At 42.1% G+C, this 23,618-nt stretch overlaps 2 protein-coding genes across 2 annotated transcripts in view; both read right to left on the reverse strand.

Moving 5' to 3' along the window:
- Positions 1 to 434: 434 nt before the first annotated feature.
- FOXI1 (forkhead box I1) lies at positions 435 to 2,629 on the reverse strand (the record flags this gene model as incomplete). The annotated part of the gene is made up of 2 exons (XM_084216125.1): positions 1,987 to 2,629; positions 435 to 988 (listed from the first exon to the last, which is right to left on the reverse strand). The coding sequence occupies exons 1-2, from the start codon at positions 2,558 to 2,560 to the stop codon at positions 435 to 437; spliced, it is 1,128 nt and encodes a 375-aa protein (XP_084072251.1). The 5' UTR covers positions 2,561 to 2,629.
- Positions 2,630 to 13,217: 10,588 nt separating this feature from the next.
- Positions 13,218 to 23,618, reverse strand: part of DOCK2 (dedicator of cytokinesis 2) — a gene marked incomplete at its 5' end in the record, with an annotated part of 159,676 nt that continues 149,275 nt past the window's right edge. The window contains 6 exons of the mRNA XM_084215734.1: positions 13,218 to 13,344; positions 15,710 to 15,852; positions 16,851 to 16,971; positions 18,269 to 18,449; positions 20,030 to 20,157; positions 21,659 to 21,796. Coding sequence (XP_084071860.1) covers positions 13,270 to 13,344; positions 15,710 to 15,852; positions 16,851 to 16,971; positions 18,269 to 18,449; positions 20,030 to 20,157; positions 21,659 to 21,796 — 786 coding nt within the window. The 3' untranslated portion in view covers positions 13,218 to 13,269. The remainder of the gene's footprint in view (positions 13,345 to 15,709; positions 15,853 to 16,850; positions 16,972 to 18,268; positions 18,450 to 20,029; positions 20,158 to 21,658; positions 21,797 to 23,618) is intronic.

Genomic DNA, 23,618 nt, shown 5'->3' on the forward strand with positions numbered 1-23,618 from the left:
CAGGAGAGCTTTGGCCAAATAAGAACTTGCTGAGCATTTAGTACAGGCAGCCTATACCTGAAGAGAGGATATGAAAGGTACCAGCACATTTCTGTTATCACTTTAAAAAGCACAGCAATGTTAATGCCACGCCAGAAAGAGCCTCCTGCCTAAGGCAAACTGTAACTTCTCAAGGACTTCTGTAGAGGAGCCTGGTTGGCAGCAGTACAAGCAGTGTCTAAGGAGACCTTTTTACTATTCTTCCTCTTAGGATCCCTGATTTTCCACGTGCAGCTGCTGAACGTGGAGTGTTTGTGATTTCAGTGTAATGGGTTTGTGGCTGTCAGGAGGAAGATGCAGTGTGGCCCTAGAGACAAGAGGCTAATGCTAATCACCTGCCCATGGATCCTTCCCTCTCATAAATAACTATCCTTTAGTGTCCTAGAATCCTTCATTTAAACCTCTGTCCCTTCCCTGGAGTACAGGGTGTTGTTTGTGCTGAGGCTGCTGTAAAAATGGGTGTTAAACTGGTTGAGCACCGAGTTGCTGTGGCCAAGGTGACTGGAAGGCATGGAATTGGACCAGTCTCCCACACCATGGCTGGGAATACTGGAGAGTGGGGAGTAGGAATTGAAGCCTACCATGTTCTGGCCCATTTTGTCAATGGGTTCAGAGCTGAGTCCCACGGGCCCGGAGCGGCTCCCCGAGCTGGAGCCGTGGACGTAGGCGGTCATGCTGGAGAGGAAATTACTGAGGCACGGGCTGCTGGAGGAGGGAGGAGGAGATCCTTTCTCAGGTGAATTGTCAGTCCCAGGTGATGTGTTTTCCAGGATATCCTGATGCTCTGCAGCTTTGGGGCTGCCAGACAGGGTACTGTCCTCGGATTTCTCAGACGCAAGAGCAGCAGCACTGGCCTCAATGTCAGACTTTCTCTTCCGCTTCCTGCGAAAGTTTCCATTGTCAAACATCTTCTCACAATTTGGGTCCAGAGTCCAGTAATTCCCTTTTCCTGTCCAAGGAAACAAACCCACACTTTTAGTTTAAAAATAAGCAAACAAACAAACAAACAAAGCAGTCATGTAGGGCTTTACAGTGCTTCTCTCATTTCCCAGAAAAACAGAAACATTCCATAAGCAATACACATGTATTTTTAGTCACCCAAAATTACAAGTCTGTCTAATTCAGATAAAAGGTTTAAAGTTCTGGGTTCCAGCCCTTAGTCCTGACTCTTCACACAGGCAAAAATACAAGTGGAGTCACTGGGAGGACTTTTTGTTTTGTTTTTGGTGAGAGAAGGAGGTTTTCAGTATACAGCTGGTCTTCTGAATTTATGGCAGAGAGTAATCAAATCCCACACTGGGATCCCCCTCCAGATTCAGCGGGGTAGCATAGGTTTCTACAAAGATAGAACTGGAGTTTTGGCTCTCTACTGCAGAATAATTTCAATGACTTTTTAATGTTCTCCATGGTTCTTAACAACTATTGATAGGAAGCCATGAATAAAGGAATATCTGACAGCCTACCAGCCAAGGGGTTGGTAATGGCAGAGGGTTCATTCCAAGGAAAACACTAATTGAAACAAACAAAAGCACCCTGATTTTCTCTTGAAAATTAATGCTGACTCCCCAAAGCCATCAGATTTCTTTGACAAATCCCCTTCCCTTGAATTCCCGGTTAAGTTTTGCACAAGTCATGCATTATACCAAACGGCTCTTGAGTGTGTCTTGCCCAGTTCAATGTTCCTGTGCCTGCTGAGTCTTCTGCTCAGCTCATTGATCCATTCTCAGGAGGACCCAGGGCAGGACAGAATTCCCTTCCCTGCAGAGATCTCACAGCAGCACTGATTCACACCTCAGCTGTGCACAGCTGCTTTCTAGTTCAGCCTTTTGAAAACAAATTGCTACTGCCTCTATGTCCTGTATCTGGGCTACTATGTCTCTTTACAGCACACTAGGTATTTTAAAATTCATCAAGTTTAATTAGAGGGAAAGGGGGAGAGGGCTATACCTGGATCATCTTCATCTCGAGGCACCTTCTTGAAGCAGTCGTTGAGAGACAAGTTGTGCCGGATGGAATTCTGCCAGCCAGCTTTGCTTTTGTTGTAGAACGGGAAGTTGTCCGCCACGTACTGGTAGATCTGGCTCAGAGTCAGCCTCTTGTCAGGCGCCCCGTGGATGGCCATGGCAATGAGGGCAGAGTAGGAGTAAGGAGGTCTCACCAACTTCATCAGCTCCTCTTGGGACGGGAGGGGAAGCCAGCCGAGGTCAGTTCCTCCCAAGCCGTGCACGTTGGGCAAGAGCTGCCTCTGCATCCCGTAGGACTGCGGGATGAAGGGGCTGGCGTTGGATCCTGGCAGGTACGGCGGGGGGGTGATGGAAGGTCCATTTAGCCAGAGGTAAGGATTGGGAGTGCTGCTGTAATCTGCTGTCTCAAAGGTGCTTGGCCGCTGGGGGCTGGGGATGTTCTGGGGGTGGAAGAAGTTCTCGTAGTAGATGTTCATCTCCGGAGGCTCCTGGCCGATGTTGGGGAACTGGGGGCTGCAGCGCGGAGGGGAGTGCGCCGGGGGCTCAAAGAAGCTCATGCTCTAACCCAGGCAGCTGCTGAGCTGTGACACACCTGTGCTAGTGCTCCTTTGCCGGGACAGGTGCATCACCTGTGCCCTTCCCTAGGTACTTATGCACCTGTAAATGTTTCAGCCCGTGCTGCAGGCTCCACCCCACAGCCCTGAGTGGCTGCAGATGAGGACGATATCCTTTTTGGAATGCTGGCAGTCCCAGTCAGTCATTGATGTCACATCAACCAAACGTGAAAGTTACAACTGTTTATCTTAAATGAATGGAGGAATTTTCCACTAATGTGATGCACATGAAGGAAGCCTAGGGCTTCTTGAAGTTAAAACTCAGAGATCCTCCTCGTTCTACCTTTCACGGTGAAGCTTTAGCATTTCCTATTTTTTTCTTATTAAAGAAAAGCCATTTTGTGCTGCTGTTAGTAACACCTCAGAATGCAAAAGCCATTGTCACTAGTCAATGAAACAGTAGAGATATATACTTAAAAAAAAAAAGAAGAAAAGAAAAGAAAAGAAGAGAAAAAAGAAAAGGTCAAACCTTTTCCTTTTGTAACTTTAATTGCAGACTTGCTTGTACTTCCCCCTAGGCAATCACAGTACTACAGGCAAATTCTGTGGCTGGTTACTCACGTGAGTAATCTTACTGATATAAATGGAATTAACTCCCTAAAGTAAGGATTAATCTTGTGTGGACAAAATTTCAAGCTTAATAATCAAACCTTTCTTCAGAGCTTAAAGTGGTGAACTGAGATGGGAAATCATTATGTGTTGCTTCCTCTTTGCTGCAGGATTGGTGCAGAGAGCTCACAAAACCTCTCAGCACAACTTCCAAACAGGAAAGCAGCAACAGTGTTCAGCATGGCTCTTTTTAGCCAAATTCCAATAACTTCATCTGTAACTATACAGAAAAGAGCTGATTCCTTTAAATTGAGTCATAAGGAAAAACCTCTAGCCCTTTTATGATTTGGACAAATCCTCAGTGCTTTGCACGGCACCCTGCATGTTTGAAGGAGGAGAGAGCAGAGCTGCAATCTCACCACCCCTGTCTCAGGATGGCAGCTCTTCACTGCATGAACACCTGCACTGGAGCTGGGCAGAGCTGCAGTTCCCTTCACAGTCATAATTGCCTATTTTTCCTGTGATTAAACACACACATCATTTAAAACTTGCCTCAGCCTTAATATCCGTGCAATTAAGGAAGGTCATGGTATGACAGAGCCTTCCAGATAGTTCTTGTCCTGTAATTTCTGCAGAAATGAGTTTTGACCCATGGATTTGAATTCCTGGCTGTACCAAAGGCCTTTTGCTTTGTCACACATTCACCTTAATCCTTTGTGCTGTAGCACAACCACCCAGACTCCCCACTCCCTGAGAATTAGTGATTCACTCATGTCAGGTCCATATTGGTGCTTTGAAATGTATGAAAAAAAAATCCCACAGGGAATGCTGCTGAAATATTGAGTACAGAATGACAAAGCAAGCCAATTTGCCAGCTCAGAAGTGCAGCTCCACAGCTGTTACTTTAAAAATCCATGCTTTCACTGCACAGAAAATCATTTCTACCACAACAAACAAGCTGTTACTTTAATTTGAATGGCTGAGAGCTCAGAATATGTAAATGCTAAATAACCTGTTCAGAGACACACAGAAAACAGTCAACAGTTAAGTGGAACGTGGTGGGACTGGCTTATTTCCTAAGTGACAACTGCTGTGCAAAAGGTGACTTGGACAAAAAAAAGAAAGAAAATGAATTATTTTTCAGGAGCTTGTAATGTGAGTGCCTCCCTCCTCAAGTAGCTAATCTGCAATAATCTTTTTCACCATAAGAATCTGAGTTACAAACATGCAAAATGCTATTTAAGCAACATCCCCTACAGCTTCCTAGTTAACTTTCTAACATATAGATGTATTTTAAAATGATATGTGTATTCCTGAAAATGCTGGTATATTGTCAATAACCCCCCTTCATTTATAGAAGAGTCAATAGAATAAAACATTTAAGAAACACGAGTAAAACCGCATTTACAATTAACTAAAGAACCAGAATATAGTGAGAAAAGTAAACATAATACATTTTGACCTGCTCAACAAATTAGATTTTTTTGCCAAAAAACCCCCTTGAAAACAAGAAAAACTTGTAAATTTATTCCAAGAAGTAAAAATTCAACTAACTGCATCATGGACTTTGATGAGTGACATTTAATACTTATTCCCTGAGGTGCACTGCATGCATAGTTACAATAAAAATACACTCAAGTGGGTGCTGAGTGAGTACAGGCTTTGAAAAAAGCCCAGGCTTTACAAAGGGCAAAAACATTATTGCTGCAGCCAGACTGGTGTGTAAAATTTCCTCTGCCAAGGACTCCTGTGAAGTTCTGTGCGGGGCATGGAGCAGGGTGAGCCCGAGCTGTGCGGTGCCAGGGGATGCCCAGCCCTGCCAGCTCACCCTCCTGAGCTCCCACAGAAAAGCAGGGACTGGGCTGAGGATGGAAGTGCTGCTTTTACAGCAGGGAGGTGCAGAGACAGCTCTGGGCTGCTGCCCACGGAGCTGTGAAAGGGGGGCAAAGTCTGATCCCTCCCTGGCACGGCTGAGCTGGCACAGGACACAGTGCCATCAGCAGCACTTCCCTTCAGCTGGCTGGGCCTGATTTACTCAGAGCAGACTATAAACAGTGCCAGGAAAAAGGCACTTTGTCAGTACTCTGGGCACACCTTGCTGCTGCAGGGTCACTGCAGCACACGCTCCTGGGCAGCTCCTCTGCTGCAGATGCTCCTTTGCAGGCAAGGAGGCAGCAAGGAGAGGATCAGCTCTGTTCAAGCTGTGGTGGCTGAGTCAGAAGTGAAGGAAATTGAGTCTAACCAGGAATATTTTCCTGAGGTCTTCACCACTGAGAGTCTTGCTTTTGACAGGGCTGGAAAAAGGCAACAATCCCAGAAGAGGAGAAAAGAGAAGGAAAACTGGTGAGGCTTCCATATAAAGAGGCTGGAAAAAGGTGGCATGCTGACCAAGCTACACTAACAGATCTTGTTTAGGGATTAAAATCTCTGCAAATAAATTGGAGGCTGCTGCTGGAGAAAGTTTAATAATCCTTATTTCCAGATGCATTGGGTAAGTAAGGCCTGACTAGGCAGGATGCATCACATTTTTACTGCAGTCCAGTCCTGACGGCCCTGGGTGCTTGTCTCTACCAGCTGGAAGCCTGGTCAACCACAGATTGTTGTCCAACCAAAGACTGTTGACAACTCTTGTGTTATACAAATATTTGCTCCTCTCAATTTCTTGAGTGAAGCTCCAAAATCTGCAGGGTTGAGGCTGAGCCCATTGTTTTCCATAGGTTTTTTAGGTCAGCTCCATGTACCCCTCTACTCCAGCCAACATTAATATTTCTTCACACTGACTACCCTTCTATAAAAGAAAATATCTGAAATCTTGGGTTAAGAAAGGTTCAGATTGATTTCCTTTAAATTTAGATAACTCAGGATTTCCACTTATATTCCACAGTAACCTACAATGCAGTTTCTGAAATGCAGTGACTGGGGAGAGGTGTGCACACACCAGCACACAGTTCATACAAACAATTCCTATGGTCACAGAGAAGAGGGAAAAAATGTTTTAAAATAAAAGGGTCCATATGTAAGTCAATATACCAAGCAACCCACCTTGTTTCAAACAATTCACACCCTAAATTCAGAAACAGGTCAGTATCCCTCAAAAAGACATTTTCACACAGTGAAAAATTGTCTATGTGCTCAATTGTTCAGTAGATTACTTCTAGAAGTCTTCATGTCTTATTCCACTAATCATCTGCCCAGCATATCCACAAAATAAATCACACCATGAGAAGGAGCAGGCTGTAGCAGCAAAGCAATGCCATCTCAAGGACATTGCAAAAGAAGAAGAAATTTAAAATACAGCACTGCAAACCAAGGGAACTGAGCTTTATTTCTAGAAAGGCAGGTTGAACATTAAATTAATGGAAAAGGCAATATCATTTGGATGTGTGCCATAAGTGCTGCAATGCTAGAATGCCCTTAGACTTTTCAAGCCTTCCAGAACAAAATAGATTTTTGAAGCAACTTTAGAACTGGGTTTTTAGAAGGTTGTGAAACCTTGTAAGGGCTCATAGCTGCTCTCTGACACGAGAATGATGATAATAAAAGCAGTCATAACTCCTACCTCCAGAAAGGCCTTCTACCATCTTCTAACATATAATAAATATGGTAGAGGGGATTAGGTGTCCCCTGACTCGTGTATCAGTTTGACAGGCCACAGGCAGGCAAGGAATCCACAGCTTCCCTTTGGCTGGGATGCTGTGGATGGGATTTCCCCTGGGATCTGCAGTGCTGAGGGACACAGACAGGGTCACATCTGCCACAGAGGGGCAGAATCAGTCTGTGACAAATCCTTCTCATGGCAGAATCTGAGGTGTCCCTCCCAGTTACAGGAAATTAATACATCTACAGACATACAATCATACTGTGACAGCCTCACTGCTGCTGCAGCTCCTCAGCAGCCAACAGGGTTCCTTCTTTCAGATCATCTGCTTGTTCCACTCTCCCCACTAAACACGTGTTTATACAGGAAATCAGTGGTGCTAAAATTAAATAAGGTCTTTTATGAACATTAACATGGGTACCAAAGAAATTAACCTGTACACACTTCCAAAACTCTTCTAAGTTTAAATTCTTGTGCATTTCCATGAAATGAATTCATTCATTTCAATGATTTATAGAAAGAAAAAGCAACATGCTTTCCTTTCTTTTCTATAGAAAGAAAAGCAACATGCTACTGCTTTTGTTTCAGTCACGTTTCAGCATCAAGGTGAGGATGAATCAGCTCCTCCCTCTCCACTATTCAATTGGAGATTTCATTGAAAAGACATTTTAGAACCACTGAGTTTTTCAGAAAACATGACTTCCTTTTTTTAAGGAAAAAAAGGGGTTTTTTCAGTGTTCTACACCCTTTAGCACACGCACTACACGAACACTTGGGGGAAATTAATTCGAAACTAAAGCTGGAGCGCGAATCGCTGCCAGCGCCGGGAATTTCTCTGCGGCCACACCCGGGCTGGATGAACTCCGGGCTGGTTTATGGCAGAGGGCTTGGAGAGCTGCGATAACCTGACCTGTGAGCAGGTGATTTAGGGCTCTGCTAATCCTGGCTTCCAGGATTTTCACCGTGCCCCAGCAGGGCCAGCCGCGACACGGGCAGGGTATCGCGACATCCTATCGCCACCCGGTGACACTGCCTGGGAATGCACAGCTGCCCTGGGATCCTCCGGTCCTGCTGCCACTGGCCAGGGTCACCTGGATCTATTAAAAAACCCCATTCCATATGGAAACAGTTTAAACCTTTTCCTATTAGAATTCTTCGTTTGCTTTGGAATTCTGTGTGGAAATTCTGGTAGATTTAGAGATGTCTTTGTTTTAGGTTTGTTTCCTTTTTTCTTTTTTTTTCTCTTCTGTTTCTCCATCCTGATTTCCAATATTCATCTTTTCCTATCTTGTGAAACTAGACCAAATGCAGCTGTAAAGAAAGACTCTGAATTCAGGGACTGTGCACTAGTGCTAGCACAGGTGTCAAAGCAACTGAAGGAAGGTTTTGGATTCCTCATTATTTGTAGAATCCAGGTATCCAATCATAACATATTTCAGTGTCCAATAAAATATAATGCAAAATACAAGGTTAAAAGGTCTGCATCTAAAGCTACTCTATCCAGGGCTGGTTTTTTATATCTAAAAACATATAAATAAACATTCCACAGGAAGCCTTCCCTCAAAATGTCTGTTGAACATGGAGAGTTGTTTAGACTTTTTCTAGGTACAACAGCACAAGATTCCTGCTACCTCACCTACATGAGCCTTTTTTGGATGCCTGTTTGCCAGGGCACAGATCTCTTGAGTGAGTGTTTTCTGCTGCCCATCACCCGTGCTGTGCCATTTAAACCCATGGTGACACCTTCAGCAGCCACCTGCCAGGAGCTGAACTGATCCAGGCACTGGCAAGGCCTCTCAAGGGTTAACTGAGAATGAGAGCTCAGTCATGCCTGCCACATGGACCTGGGACTAAACGCAGGTTGAATACCCACACACAGAATGGGGCATCTGGAGCTGCAGGATGCATTAATGCAGATGAAAAAATCCTTCTCAGACTCTGTCTGTTCCAGCTCAGACACTCACAGGGCTGTCTCATCACAGGCTCAGCCATAGGAAAGATCCCTCATGGCACACAGAGGCTGTCAGCTATCCTGAAAGACAAAAAACTGCCTTGAAAAAGGAGAATTCTGTGCAAAACCCAATCAGATCAAACTGCCCTCGCTTTAAAGCCCTGATTAAATTTATCTAACATTTAAAAGTTTATGAAATCCGTGGCCTACCCGAGGTTTGTTTGCAGAGCAATTCTTCATTTACAGTGTTAATCTTTAGCACCCTGTGCATCATAAGAGCAAATCAGAACAGACAATTACACAGAGTCAATAAAGAACAAGTCCTCTCCTCACCCCAGAGCAGTAAACACTGCCAGTGCTGAAGTCCTTACAGCTGAGGGCAGCCCCTGGAGTGTTGCTCAATGTTCCCCCTCAGAAGGACCTTGAATGCCTAAGAGCAAGAAGGAGCTGAGTTCTGGCAGGGAAACAGAAATTCTATGTGGTGATTTCTCCAAGGCACCCAGGATAGGAGATGGCTGCCAGCTTTTTTTCATGGAGGCTTCCATATTCATAAAAAAAATAGAGAGATGCATCTAAAGAGATGGACATCTCTTCATCTAAAAAATATTGAGGGAAAGAATCCTTAAACTGTTTAGTTTTCTTCCCTCCTCAGAAACAGTTAAAAAAAAAAGGGGGCTGCAAACAGAAGTTGGCTTTAAATTCACTGATTTCTCTTGATTTCTAAATGAGAAAAATGCTGTGTTAATTAAGTTATTCGTTTTATCTTCTTTCATTCTGGACAATTGACCTGTGCTTTTGTTTTAAACAGAATGCCCTAATTCTGGATGATTCCCATTGACATTAGCTTACATGGAACCAGTCTCTGGGATAAATTCTCCACCATTTCAATAGTTTTGTTCTGAAGCTAGAACAAAAAAAAAAAAAAAGGATCCCCTGGTATTTTTATGATACTTAAGCTAAAATCCTTGAAAATAGCAGAGGAAGTGAGCAAGAGAGTTGTATGCTTGGGTGCCTTCAAACACAACTCCTGGACTGTGGCTGACTTAAACAGAAACCAGATTTAATAAAAAATAAACCCACTTTCTCTTTCCTATCATGCTATTTTAAAAATGTATTTACACCTCTCCTTTCTGACAGTGCCCTCATCCCATGGTCAGGGTGGAACAAATGAAAGCAGAGAGCCAATGATGTCTAATGTGTCAGGGGAGTCCTCACAGAATAACCAGTGTGCCACCAGGACCCCCACTGGGGACTGGAAATTGTTGATTTTTTTTTAAAGGTCTTTTCCAACTCAAATTGTGCCATGATTCTCCTCACCCACAATTTCTACTGTCTAATAAAGAAGGTTACTGGCTGTGTGTGATAGAGATAAAAGTTCAATGTCAGGCAGGTACTATCACACATTCAAGTTCCAGAACAATGTGTTCCTAAGGTCTGTAAAATCTTTAATAAAACTCTCCTTCCTCCTCAGAAACTTTATCCTTATTGACTTAGACTCTGACCATTTTCCTACAGCTCATACCAGCTAATTTTTCATGAGATTCTAAGGGCATTAATTTTCCCCCAGAATGAATATTTAAGTCATAATTTCATAGTATAAACTTGGGAGGATTTCATGGCACAAACAAGGGCAGGCTGGACTCCCAAGTCAGGTGAGGATACTCCTGAGTACCCTGATGTGGGTAAATGCCAACATTTGCTGTGCAGACCTTGTGCTGCACTGGCACAGTGACTCCTGGGGCTGGACAGCACCTCTAACATGTTTTACAGTCCACAGAGACACCCAGCTACCTGTGTCTGGGTAAAAATGAGATTTCTGCCTAAACTGAACTACAATGTGCAGCTTAAATGCATCTTAGGTCATTGCAGTGTGACAGCTCAGTGCAGGTCAGCTCATCAAATTCAGCTGCATGTGCAGCTTCCCTGCCCTGCAAACAGCTCATAATTACAGATCACACAGCCCCATCCTTATCTCAGTGCCATGTGAGAGCAAACCAGACTGTCACCAGCCAGACTACTGGAAATGTCAGAGAGGGGGGAAAGAACTGGTACAGAAAAGCACATGAGAACGTGGTGGGGTTCCTGAAGCCATCCCAGAGCTGGAGCCATTCCTGCTGCACTAATTCTCTCCACAGCAGCCAAAGCCTCACCCTGTCCTGGAGGAAATTTCTGCCCTCTGTGCTTCACCTCAAAGAATGTCAAACACAGGTTCTGACCCCCACCTCTGCATCCATGAACTGAGCTCATGACACACATGGCAGCATTCAGTGCTGATTCACATTTTTAAACAGATGTTGCCATGCTGGCACTTTATTGTGCCAGGGCATCAATTGTCCTTCATGCTATGTCAGTATCCACAGTTTCTGGAAACTTGTGAAAATCTGCAGCTTGTTGTCCAAACATCCTTAAAATTCCAGTTCTATGAATGCCCTGTTCTTGGCAGCTATTTTTTCTCAGTAATTTTGCTTTTTTGCTCAGAGTTGATTGACATGATTTCAGGCTTGGAACTTGGACTGGCAAGGGGAGGACAATCTATGGTGTGGGACAATGAATAAAATTATCACTGATATTTAGTAAACTAAATGGGAGTCTAAAGCCTTCCCAAAAAACTGTACTAAAACCTGAGCAAAACACAAACAGGAATCTTGAACCCCTGGCTTAACACCCAACACCAAACTTCCTTTGGACATTGTGCTCCCTCCTCCCTTTGTTTCACTTCCATTCTTGCTACCTCTTTATTTTGAGTCACAGTATTTCAATAACAATTTATAAAACAGCTAGAGGTAAAACTCAATTTTTCCACTCACCTGAAAACATCTCTGCAAGATACAATAAATAAAAGGTAACATTTAACAGTATTTTTACAAAGAATAAACAGTTCTAAATCATCAGTTTCTTATTCATTTCCAGTAGAACCAAAACTTTTAAAATACTTGTTTATTTTGTGCTATATTCAGGGTACCTGCAGATAATATTGCAGGACAGCTTTGATACCCTCCCTCCTCTTCCCCCAGGTTTGCAAGATGTTAAACGTGCATCCTTCAACCTTTCCCTTTCTCCAACTCACAGATAACCTCCTCTATTACACAGAAGACTTTTTCATGGAAAACTTTCTTCTTCTGTGCCTCTTCAGAAGCATTATCAAGTTGCTGTGAAAAGCAAATGAAATAAAATGAAACCCAAATTCTGTCAGAATTCATGCCAACACTGTAGTTAGTGTTAAATCTGGGCCCATTTTGTTTTGCTGTCTGGTTATCTGGTGAAGGTGGAGCATTAACTCCAGTGGCAAATATTCCAAACCTCTCACAGAAAATAATCACTAACTACTCCTGTAGAAAACAGCTTCACTCTGACAACTTGCAAAGAGAGCCTAAATTAATAAAACTAATTTACTCACACTGTATGTTAAAGTGTTGATAGAAAAACAGCTTTAAACAAACTGCAGATTTCTTTTCATAGATTGGACTCCACAGCAAGAAATAACTTTAACCTCTTTATCTTTCCCAAATCTGTAGAAATGGCAACAACAACATTGTACATGAACATATTTTATTTACTTAGTATAAGCCTATGTCAGTGTCTGAAATGTAAAAGGGTGAGTGAAGGAAATCAATTATTCACCTTTAGACCCCTCTGTCTGAAAACACACTTAGAGAAAGAGCTGCCAGGTTATAAAGAGCTGACTCTGAGGTGCTGACCTGCAGTGCTGTGGAGCCTCACACCAGTGAGGCATCACCTCACAGCCCACCTCAGGAGGAGGGAAGACTCAGAAAATCAATCAAAACCCAGCAAACTTGTGCTTGTACCATTCTGTTTGCTGTCAGTAAAAAACTATTACCTTTCCTACAATGATTCCTGGAGATGTCAGGGAGAAAGGGTCAGGGCAAATAAAACAGATTTGTAACATTTTATTGAACAGCAGGAAATATAGCTTTTCATCATGCTGCTGGATATAAGGTCAATTTGCACATGTGTAAATAAACTTCTGCATGTTTCCCACCAAACAGCTGCTCTGAAAAGAGCTCAGGCAGTGACAGCCACAGAACCACAGTGCTGGGAGCAGCAGAGGGACCTGTGGCTGTAAATCCAGCCACAGCCACACAGTAAATTGTCAGTGGCTATTTTGTGCTGAGCCATCTGTTGCCTTGGCTACACTGCCAGCAAGGATTTAAGGATATCTGGATGTCTGTACAAACCCAAACTCTGCTGTTTGGCAAGAACAGCCCTGAGCTGCATTACACACTGAGCCTTGCTGCAGGCCTGGACACACATGTCACTGCTCAGGAACAAGCACCCAGCTCCCTTTGCCCTGTACAGCCAGAGGTTTCTGGACACCTCCTGCAATGTTTTCCTCAAATGTTATTCCTCTAGCTGTATCACAAGTAACTTAGCAGAGTCCATGGGAGGTGTTGTTCCTATTTTCCATCTAAATGGAAAATTTCCATCTAAATTTTCCATCTAAAGCCTTGCTTTAGAGTAGATGATGCTCTAAAATAGACTATTTGTGTGTAGATATAATTGTTTTCAGTTCAGAAGAGGTCTTGTAAAAATTGATCACAGATCTGTTGATGAGGGTTTGAAATGCTGCTCCACAGACTGCTTTCCATCTTCCAGAACTCTGGAAATGCGCTGAAAAAACACCAAAATAGATTTTCATATGTTAAAATTGATTCTGTGCTGGATTAAGTAGTAAGTATATCAATTACTTGTGCCTTTAACCTATAGCTAGAGAAAAAAATACATTGACCAAATCCTGCATATTTTGAATTAATTTCTCTATTCTGCAAAACCTTAAACATGTATTTAAACCTGTCCACAATATTCCAAACATGCTATGAAGCACTTCCAAGTGGAATTTTAGCTGTAGTTAGTCCTGCCATGTAAGAGAGAACATTCAATCCTCTGTCTTTTATATGCTATTTAAATTTAAATATGAGTGGATGAGATAATGCTGAAAAGCTGCAGCTCCTGGGTCTGAAATGAGCAAGTGTGTGATAAATTGCATATAAGTGAAATACTACAGACTTCACATTATTAGGTTATTCTTTTTCCACCAGAAAAATGTGATTATGAACATATTTAACTGAAGGTTTTCCTAAATGTCACTATACAGTCCCTGAAGGCATTATCCTTTTTTTTTTTTTTTTTTAAGAAAACCCAAAACACCGCAGAAAGTAATGAATACAAATGAAACCCATTACCTAGGAAAAAAGAAACCAAAACAACAAATCCTTTGCATAGAAAAGTTGGCATGTAAAATATTTCAGAATGCTTATGTTGATATCTACCCACATCTGCATTAAATGTCACCCTCCCATTACATTCAAAGTAGGAAAACCTTCACATTGTGTGTATGAATAACTGCTCTGGATATTATTTTCTTTCAAATTTCTTTTTCTTCTTTTTTCTTTCTTTCTTTTTTTTCCCTGTCAAACACTACGCTAAATGAAACAGTTTTAATTAATTTTGTGAAGTTTTCAGACATCAGTGAAACGTTCATTTTAAAGGAAAGCAGCCGGCTTTAAACCAGAGTGACGGCTCCAGCGCGAGTCGATTTCCACTGCGCACTCATCATCTCCCCAAGGATCCCCGCGCGGTGCCGGCTCGGCTCGCTCCGGTCCCGGCGCTCCCATCCCGGCCCGCTCCGCTCCGGTCCCGCGGAGCCGCCGCTCCCCTCCCGCCCCCCGGCCCCGCTCTCGGCGGGCCGCCCGCGCCCTCTCGCGGTGCCGGAGCGGAGCTGCACACACAGGTGCATCCCTGCGTCCCTCCAGTCCGGCATCCCTCCAGTCCTGCATCCTTCCATCCCTGCATCCCTCCAGTCCGGCATCCCTCCATCCCTGCATCTCTCCAGTCCTACATTCTTCCATCCCTCCATCCCTGCATCCCTCCATCCCTCCATCCCTGCATCCCTGCATCCCTCCATCCCTGTATCCCTCCATCCCTGCATCCCTCCAGTCCTGCATCCTTCCATCCCTGCATCCCTCCAGTCCTGCATCCCTCCATCCCTGCATCCCTCCAGTCCTGCATCCCTCCAGTCCTGCATCCCTCCATCCCTGCATCCTTCCATCCCTGCACATCTCTCCATCCTTGCATCCCTCCAGTCCTGCATCCCTCCATTCCCTGCATCCCTCCATCCCTGCACATCTCTCCATCCCTGCATCCCTCCATCCCTGCATCCCTCCATCCTTCCATCCCTGCATCTCTCCAATCCTGCATCCCTTCCATCCCTGCATCCTTCCATCCCTGCACATCTCTCCATCCTTGCATCCCTCCAGTCCTGCATCCCTCCATTCCCTGCATCCCTCCATCCCTGCACATCTCTCCATCCCTGCATCCCTCCATCCCTGCATCCCTCCATCCTTCCATCCCTGCATCTCTCCAATCCTGCATCCCTTCCATCCCTGCATCCTTCCAGTCCTGCATCCCTCCATCCCTTGTATCCCTCCATCCTTCCATCACTGCATTCCTCCATCCCTGCATCCCTCCATTCTTCCAGTCCTGCATCCTTCCATCTCTGCATCCTTCCATCCCTGCATCCTTCCATCTCTGCATCCCTCCATCCCTCCATCCTTCCAATCCTGCATCCCTACATCCCTGCATCCCTCCACCCTTCCAGTCCTGCACCCCTGCATTCCTTCATCCTTCCACCCCTGCACCCCTCCATTCCTGCACCCCTGCATCCCTCCATCCCTCTACACCTTCATCCCTCCATCCTTCCAGCCCTGCACCCCTCCATCCCTGAATCCCTGCACCCCTCCATCCCTCCATCCCTCCATCACTCCATCCCAGCATCTCTCCCACTGGAATTGCTGCCCCAGCCACCTTTGCCTCCACATTGAGCTTCCACCCCTCTCTCTGACAAAATCATCAAGAAAAAAAGCAGAGCTTCCCTTACAAGCCTATTTACAAGTCTCAAAAATACTTAATTTTCATAGCACAGAACTTTTGAACATGTAACTCTTCCTTTTTCCCCCCACAAACACACAAGACCTACCATTGTTTTAAATATCTGGCTCACTTTCTTTCTTTTGAAGGTTTTCTTGTCACCATCTGAGGTGGAAGGGAACACTGGCTGGCTCAGCCGGTGTGAGGCAATTGTTTCATCAGATGCCACAGTGCTGACAGACAGAGTTAATCCTTAGGATGGAAACAATATTGGTTACACAAAACAAAATAAAAAAAGGAGAGTCAGACTGTAAGACAAAGCAGAACTCAAAATTGTGAAGCACTGCAATGAATAGAAACAATGGAGACATTTTAAATCCAACTATAACCCTAGAATAAAAAATTAAATAATAGGGAAACAATAAACTTCATTACATTGAAACTGAACAGTGAAAAAAAGAGAACAAATCTGGCCAAAGAATTAAAAATAGACAAACACATGCCAAAGAAGTGGGCCATGGCAGGCTGCTGTGTTGTGCTAAACATCTGTTACAGGCATCTGGAAAGAGAGGGGCAGTGAGAGGAATAGATGAAATGCAGGCTAAGAAATGGGATGCCCTGTGGAGCAAGGGGGTAAAAGAGACTGAAACTGGGCCTGTTTTCTCTGTGTGCCCCAGCCCAGAGATGAGCTCCAACCTCAGTCACACTTTCCCTTTTCTTTCACACATCTGTCTGAAGGCAGCTGTGTTATCTTGCTTCCCTTGCCTCCCTGGTGAGGGAATCTATGGGATTCCTCTCTGGCCTCAAAACCAGAAGTTGAAATCCTGTTATGGGGCAAGCTCTGGGGATATTCATCCCCCAAAACACAGCACAGAGCATTTCTCCCTGTTTCACACACTGCCCTTGGCTGTGAGCCCTTGTTTGTGCTCCTGAGACCCGACAGAGCAGGGAAGCTGAGTAAACCTTGCCTCTTGCTAGGCAGCAGGAATGCTGACACTGTACAAGGAAGTGAAATCAGAGCTCCAGGAGTGACAGAATTTGCATTTTGGCACAAGGTACTCTGGGGTTACCCAGCATTTGGAGCAGTACAGCCTCACGTACACAGTACACTCTTCAATTACAATCTTTGTCCCAGGGGATTTCACAAGGGTGAAGAGAGCTGCCAGCCCTGCTTGGAGCAAACCCTTCATTGCTGCTTTCCTGCCATCCTAATAAAGTTCAGAATTCTCCCCCTAGGGTAAACACCTTACCTGGGATAGTTGGCATAGAACGACTGACAGGGCTCATCTGCTTGAGGACAGAAGTGTTCTGAGGTGCCACCACGTGCTCTGAGAGGTTGGTGTCACTCATGAACTCGTATTTCCTCGACAGCTGTTAAATAAAAAAGCCCCAACATTAATGATGAACTGAGGCTTTGGTTCATGTATTATATTATGTACAATTTATAAACATGCAAGAATTTTGCAGATAATTTATAGTTAGATAAAAACTTCTCATTCTACATTAAAAAAAAAAGAATTCTAAAATAGTTAAAGAAGTAATCTGTGATCTGAAATCTGAATTCCTACCCTATTTTTGGCATAATACCATCAGACAACTCTAGGTGGGATCTGCAAAGTAAAATGAAGTTTTGAAAACATTTCATTTTAAATCTTATTGCATTACCATGCCCAGCTTGGCTGCTGCAAAGCTTTGTCAGTGCTTTTTTGAAGCAGAAGAAAATCCTCTAACTCAATACACAGTGGGATCCCCACAGTTTGGTGTACATGTTATCTCATTTCATCAAAAGCCCAAAGGTGTTACTTGGTTTTGTATATCAGAGCTTCTCAAAGGATGACTGTGCTTTATCTCTCTTTTGCACAAGGACATGCAGTGTAAGACAGTCATAATCATCCATGAGTTTCTCTGTGCTTCCCCAAACAGCCTTGGCTTGCTACTCTATTCATTTTACCTTTGATGATTCCTTCAAACCTTTTTGATCAAATTATTTATGCTCCTTCCATGTATTTCAACAATCTGTTACTGCCTGGCTTTTTAATTTAGATGGGGCTTGTCTATCTAGAGGACATACACTAAAATCAAATTCTCCTGAGGATAAAACTCTGTGTATAAAAAAGGCCCAGTGTAAGTGACATAAGTCACTGGAATGATCCAGCAGGGCAATAAAAGCCCTTGGATGATCTATTCAGTGCTTCCAAACTTCAGCCTGGCACCACTGAAGGAGCAGTGTTTGCAATCTTGCAGTTTCCTAACAGCTGCATGTTCCATAACAAGGTACAAAATGTACAAGGCTCATCACTTCTGAAACAGCCCTGACTGCGAGGAGCTGCCGTGAAATGTCAGCACAGTCAATTGCCTCTCCACAGGAAAGCAGCTTAACCCTCCCCACACAGTGCTCCTTTTTCAGCTAACCAGGCTCCAGAATCTGCCAGAGCCTCAGAGCTCTAGTATCTGTCACCAGAAGCCAGGAGGGATGATCAGATTTTCTCACTGATTTGTGAGAATCAGCATCTTGCATGTTTCATTCATGACAGGGCAGATCATCTCTGCATCCTGCATCCTTTCCTTTCTGACAGCTGGAGTTCTCTGGGATATATTTTCCTTTTTCTAAGGAAAGGGGCAATGTCCTCTTTTTCATGGATTATAAAACACTAAATCAGTAACATACACATTTCATGTCAGAGATAGAAATATCAGCTGCTGTCTTCTCATCAGCAAACACCACACTGCTTCTTTTTGTTCTTTTTTTGGACCTTCTCATCTTGACTTCAGGATGAGGATTATTTTGAGGAGCAGTCTCCTCTGCTTCTGCTTTTCCTTGCTTTGGTAGCACCGCTTCCAGATCAAAGCTGCAGGAGCAAAAGAAAGAAAAGTACAAGATCCTTAGTGATATTTTAAAAGCTGCTGGTATTCTGATGTCATTTCCCCATGAAATATAAATGCAGGTCATTCTTTCCTTCTACTTTCTAGGCAGCCTTGCAAACTGCTGGCAAAAAGGGTATGATGTTCTTCAGCAGCTGGCAACTGGAGATACAAATAAGATGCCTTCAGGCAGTGTGACACCATCTTAAAATGTAGTGAAGAACCTAAAATATTAAAATAAGCTCAAATCCCTGTTTATAGATTTCTGTATCAGCTTAAGAACTCCTGAACTAAACAGAGCAGAGCTTCCATGGCAAGCTGATGTGTGGTGATGGTGGTGCTGAAAGTGAGGCAGGCCATTCTGGTTGTACAAGGACCAAAAGTGGAACAGAGTATTGCTGTCAGCTGCCATGTTTCAAATGCATTCTCCTATTTATTTCACCCTATTGGACAAGAATGCACACACCCAGAGATGAACCCCCCTTCCACCTTGTCTCTTCCTCTATTTTTTACAGTTTAAAAATTGGGCTACTTCTCATTAAAAAAAAAACCAACCAAACAAAAAACCATGAAACTGGTGCTGGCTTTATTCCCTTCTCAACCTTTGGAGCGTGGGACTGAACTTATGTTACAACATAAAAATTGATAAATCAAGAAGTGTGGTCACCCTGTTGACCTGTGCTTCCTAGAAACAAATTAGCATCCCAAGAACTAAAAGCAGTGCAGTATGCCTTGTCTGGTTGTGTCAGAGGTGTCCTGGTGTACTGCAGCACACAAATGATGTTGGTCTGCTCCACCCTTCTGGAGGGCAGCAGGAGCAGCCTCAGGAATCTCAAAGAAGAACAAGGGGTGTCTTACAAACCAACCCTTCCACAGTAGGGTCATACACCACTGGGCTTTTTCAAAGTGAACTGCTCAGAAAGGGAGATCAGATTTTTAAAAAATAATCAAACACTGCTCAACAAGTTCAGTTTTGTATGCACCTTGGTTGGGAAGAAGTTTTGTGTGTCTGAAAGATAATTTATAAAGTGAAATAAACAATTTGTGAATGAAAAAGCTATACCTATAATTGCTCTCAAAAATCTCTTTGTTTTCCAGTGTTGCAGTTAAAACACATTAGGCAAAGCATTTTACATTACTACAGACTTTATTAAAATCTTCCACCTCCTTTTCAAGATTATAAAGGTTGTTCCTTTCCTATTCACAATTTACAAACAAAAAGATGCTAATTAAGTTAAAAGCTGTTTAAAAAGAAACTTGTAAAAAACCCCAAATCTTGGTGAATTTCTGAAAAGTAATTTTATTTTTAAAAAAAATTTTATGAAAATGAAATACCACTTTTTTTCACTGAGAGTTGAACTCATTTTGTCTATTAAGGTTGAAACACTCTAGTTTTCAGCATGGAGGAAGCAATAGCTACAGTTAAAAATAATGTTGGTGTATTCTAAAAAGGCTGCTGATGGTTTTCATTCCTTTTATAAAAACTTTTTGTTTCATCCCATAAAACTGATTAAAAAAAAGGACTGAAAAGGAATAATTACTTATAACCAAGTGTATTGTAACCAACCTTTCTGAGGCAGGTTTCCTGGGAGTGCTGCAGTCTGAGCTGATGGAGCACATGGAGATGAAGGATAACTGGCGGTAGGATTTCAGCACCGACCTCGGCCGCCCCACCCTCTTGTCATCAAACTCAGGCTACAGGAGGGAAAGAGAAACACATCCTGTCAAACTCCCTGGCTCTTAATTCATCCTCCTCACGCCAGGCTTGAACACTGTGCAGGTGTTTAACACCTGGCATTAAAGAAGTTTTCTGCTCCCATTAATTACTGTGATTTATCCTGGGTCTGGATGAGTTCTTATTCTTCAAACCTCCCAAACTCAATTCACAAAGTACATTCTCTGCAAAACTTTAAAAAGGTTGGGTTTTTTAACCCAAACCCTCCCAAACTCAATTCACAAAGTACATTCTCTGAAGAATTTTAAATAGGTTGGGTTTTTTAAGTACTGGTCCCTCAGAGCGTTGGGGGGTTCAAGAAAGAGGTAAGATTTCTGATTGTGGATTACAGCCTCTGTTACTGCAATTATTATTGCAAGAATACATTATAATATAATTATAATTATAAAATCATGTATTGTTATAATATCATTACATTATATTATATGTTAATATAATATATTAAATATATATTTTACTATTATTACATTATATATATACAATGTAGTATATATTATTGCATTACAGTATATTATATACTATATACTATATAATAAATTATATATTATATTATATTATATTATATTATATTATATTATATTATATTATATTATATTATATTATATTATATTATATTATATTATATTATATTATATTATATTATATTATAAGTAATAATATAATAATATAATATATAGAATTAGTTATTATAATATTACACAATTTCAAGTAAATTTTTGCAATTACAGCTTCTATTATTGCAAAATATAAAACACATTCAGATAGCTATATAGAATTTTCATCATACAGGTGTATAATACAGCACATATTCAAAATTTAAATTAGAAACTTGCTACTTTTCCCCCTATAACAGAAGAAATGAATCCTATTATAAAATCACCAATGCTGAAAGGAAAAATATAAAATAATTTCCAAAGCAACTGGCATTTAATCACAAAAACCAGGCAATGTCATTCTTGCTAGCCTGCACAACTCAGATAGAATATTTTATTCGAGAATTGTCTGGGGAGTTTGTGTTCAGAAGTTATCCTTCAATTGCCAGATATTTCAGTTTGTTCTCAACTAATATTTATAGTATTATACACATGACAGGTTTTACTTCACAACACAGCTGGAAGTGGCTGGCACAGGGAGACATCAATTGCAGATCAAAGCCCTAAACCACTAAGAAAAATTACAAAGAGAACAAACATAAGAACTTGCTTTTACTTCCTCAATAAGGCTGAAAAGATTTGCAATTTTAAGTTGTAATAAAATACACTAAAAATCTTCCAGAATGAGGAATATTTGATGTGTCAGAGAATGGAATTAGCTCTTGGATGATACAACTCAGAACCTGCTATTTTTATATCACAAGAAAACCCATAAGCAAAAAAAAAAAAATAAAAGCATGTTTTTGTTTAGAACAAGATATGTGTTAAATAAAGAGAAACTGGGTAGAGGTTAAAAGGAGAGCAATACCAATTCTCTGGCTCCATATTGTTTTTCCACTTTAACTTTTAAGTGCATGAAACATTCCTCCATCCGGTCGTGGAAAGGACGAAGATTTTCAGAAACTCTTCTTTCATGAATTTTAATTCCAGCCCCAAGGAAAGGTATCTTAGGAGGAACAAAAGAAGAAAAAAGGTGAGACTTTTCATTTGTGTCCAACAACCTCTCTAACTCTGTTTAAATTATCTGGGAAATCAACTGCAAAACTCTTCCTGTGACTGGCAGGTCGATTTGCACATTGATCTCAGCTTGGAGCGCAGATACAAGATGAAAAAGGCTCATGGAAAATGGGTTTTCCCAGTAAATTCCTGAAAATTGTTGGTTGTCTCACAGAGGCTGTTTTCTCTCTTCTATATATTTAATGTTATGAGATTTGTGCAAAGTACTTTTAGCTCCCCTTCTGCCACCAACCTTTTCTAACTGCTTTACTTCAGCTTTTAACCCTTTTGCATTAATATCTGGGATTTTTTGTAAAATCCACTTGGATTCCATGCTTCCTTTTTGTGTTCTGACTCAGTAAATACTGTGAACATTGATCCACCCGTCACATTGATCATATTTTATGGAAGTGAAATTCCAAAATATCTTTTAAAATTGTGGTATTAAAGCCCATCTGTTACTGACAGATCTATTTAATGACAGAATCCTTAGAGGGATTTGCAGGGATAGGTAGAAATTCCCCTTATTTCCTAATGCCAGGTGACATTGTGGTCAGTCAACCCCACTGAATTACTGGATTCTGATGGCCAGAAAACAACAACACACAGAGCTGTGGTGGGCAATGACACAGGAGAAACTGTAAAGGTACAACTCAAATAACCAAACTGGGATGAATCAAAATGAAACAGGAAGAAACTTTAAAAACATTAAGAAAATAGTACAAGCAATTCCACTGAAACTACTTGGAAGATTCATTTCAAGGCTGGGAGAGGAATGAACAGTTGGAATGAACAGTAAATTCTTGCTGTTTCTCATCTATGAAGGAGAGAATCATAGAATCATTGACTAGTTTGGGTTGGAAGGGATCTTTAGAGGTCATCCAGTCCAACCTTCTGCCACAGACAGGGACAATTCCATCAGGTTGCTCAGAGCCAACCTGACCTTGGATATTTCCAGGGATGTTTCTAGAAAGTACAAAAAATGAGACATGGAACATGAGGAGAAACACCTTGAGCCATACATTTCTGATAGTAAAATCCCAGATGAACTCCCACTGTTTCCTACCATCCCTCTATCTATCTATTGATGGAAATGATTTCTCTTTTGGACTGCTTAATGGAAATAGAATAGATAATTTCTGAGGTCATGCTTTTTTCTGCTCCATTATCATTGTTGGGTCAACAGAAAGAGCCATTTTCTCTTGAATCTCAGCAAAAATAGAGTTTTTTCTGCTACCAGCTTCCATAAGTGCATTTTCCTCCTTGAGGACAAAAGGGTTCTGCAGGCTGCCTGTCTTATCATATATACACAGTATATAAAATAATAAATAGTAAAGGCAAATAACCTCAGTGCTGCCAGTACAGGGAGAATATTCAGTTCTCCTCTGGAGATACAGATAAGAATATTTACTTATAGTCTTCCATGCTATTTACCTATTTACCACACAGAAGACACATAGCAGAAGTCCTGAAGGGTCACTGAGCATGAAAATAATTCCTGAGAGCAGCAAATACTCCATTAATGTTTCTGGTGAAAAAAAAACCAAACCAACCTCCACAAAAAACCCCAAATACTCTAGGAAAGAGTTGTTTCCCAAGAGAGTTTCTGACATTTGCCAACCCCAGAAATTCATGAAATCATTATGACTTTTGTCATGCTCTCAGTTTTCTCTTCAGGAATACAACCCAAGCTGGAAATCCTGGCCCTTTTAACCATAAATGTAGTTATATGTGGCTTCTGATAATCCATTCCAGATGATGTGTTGTACAAA

The sequence above is a fragment of the Fringilla coelebs genome, assembly GCF_963513975.1.
Source record: "Fringilla coelebs genome assembly, chromosome: 15".
Lineage (NCBI taxonomy): Eukaryota > Metazoa > Chordata > Aves > Passeriformes > Fringillidae > Fringilla > Fringilla coelebs.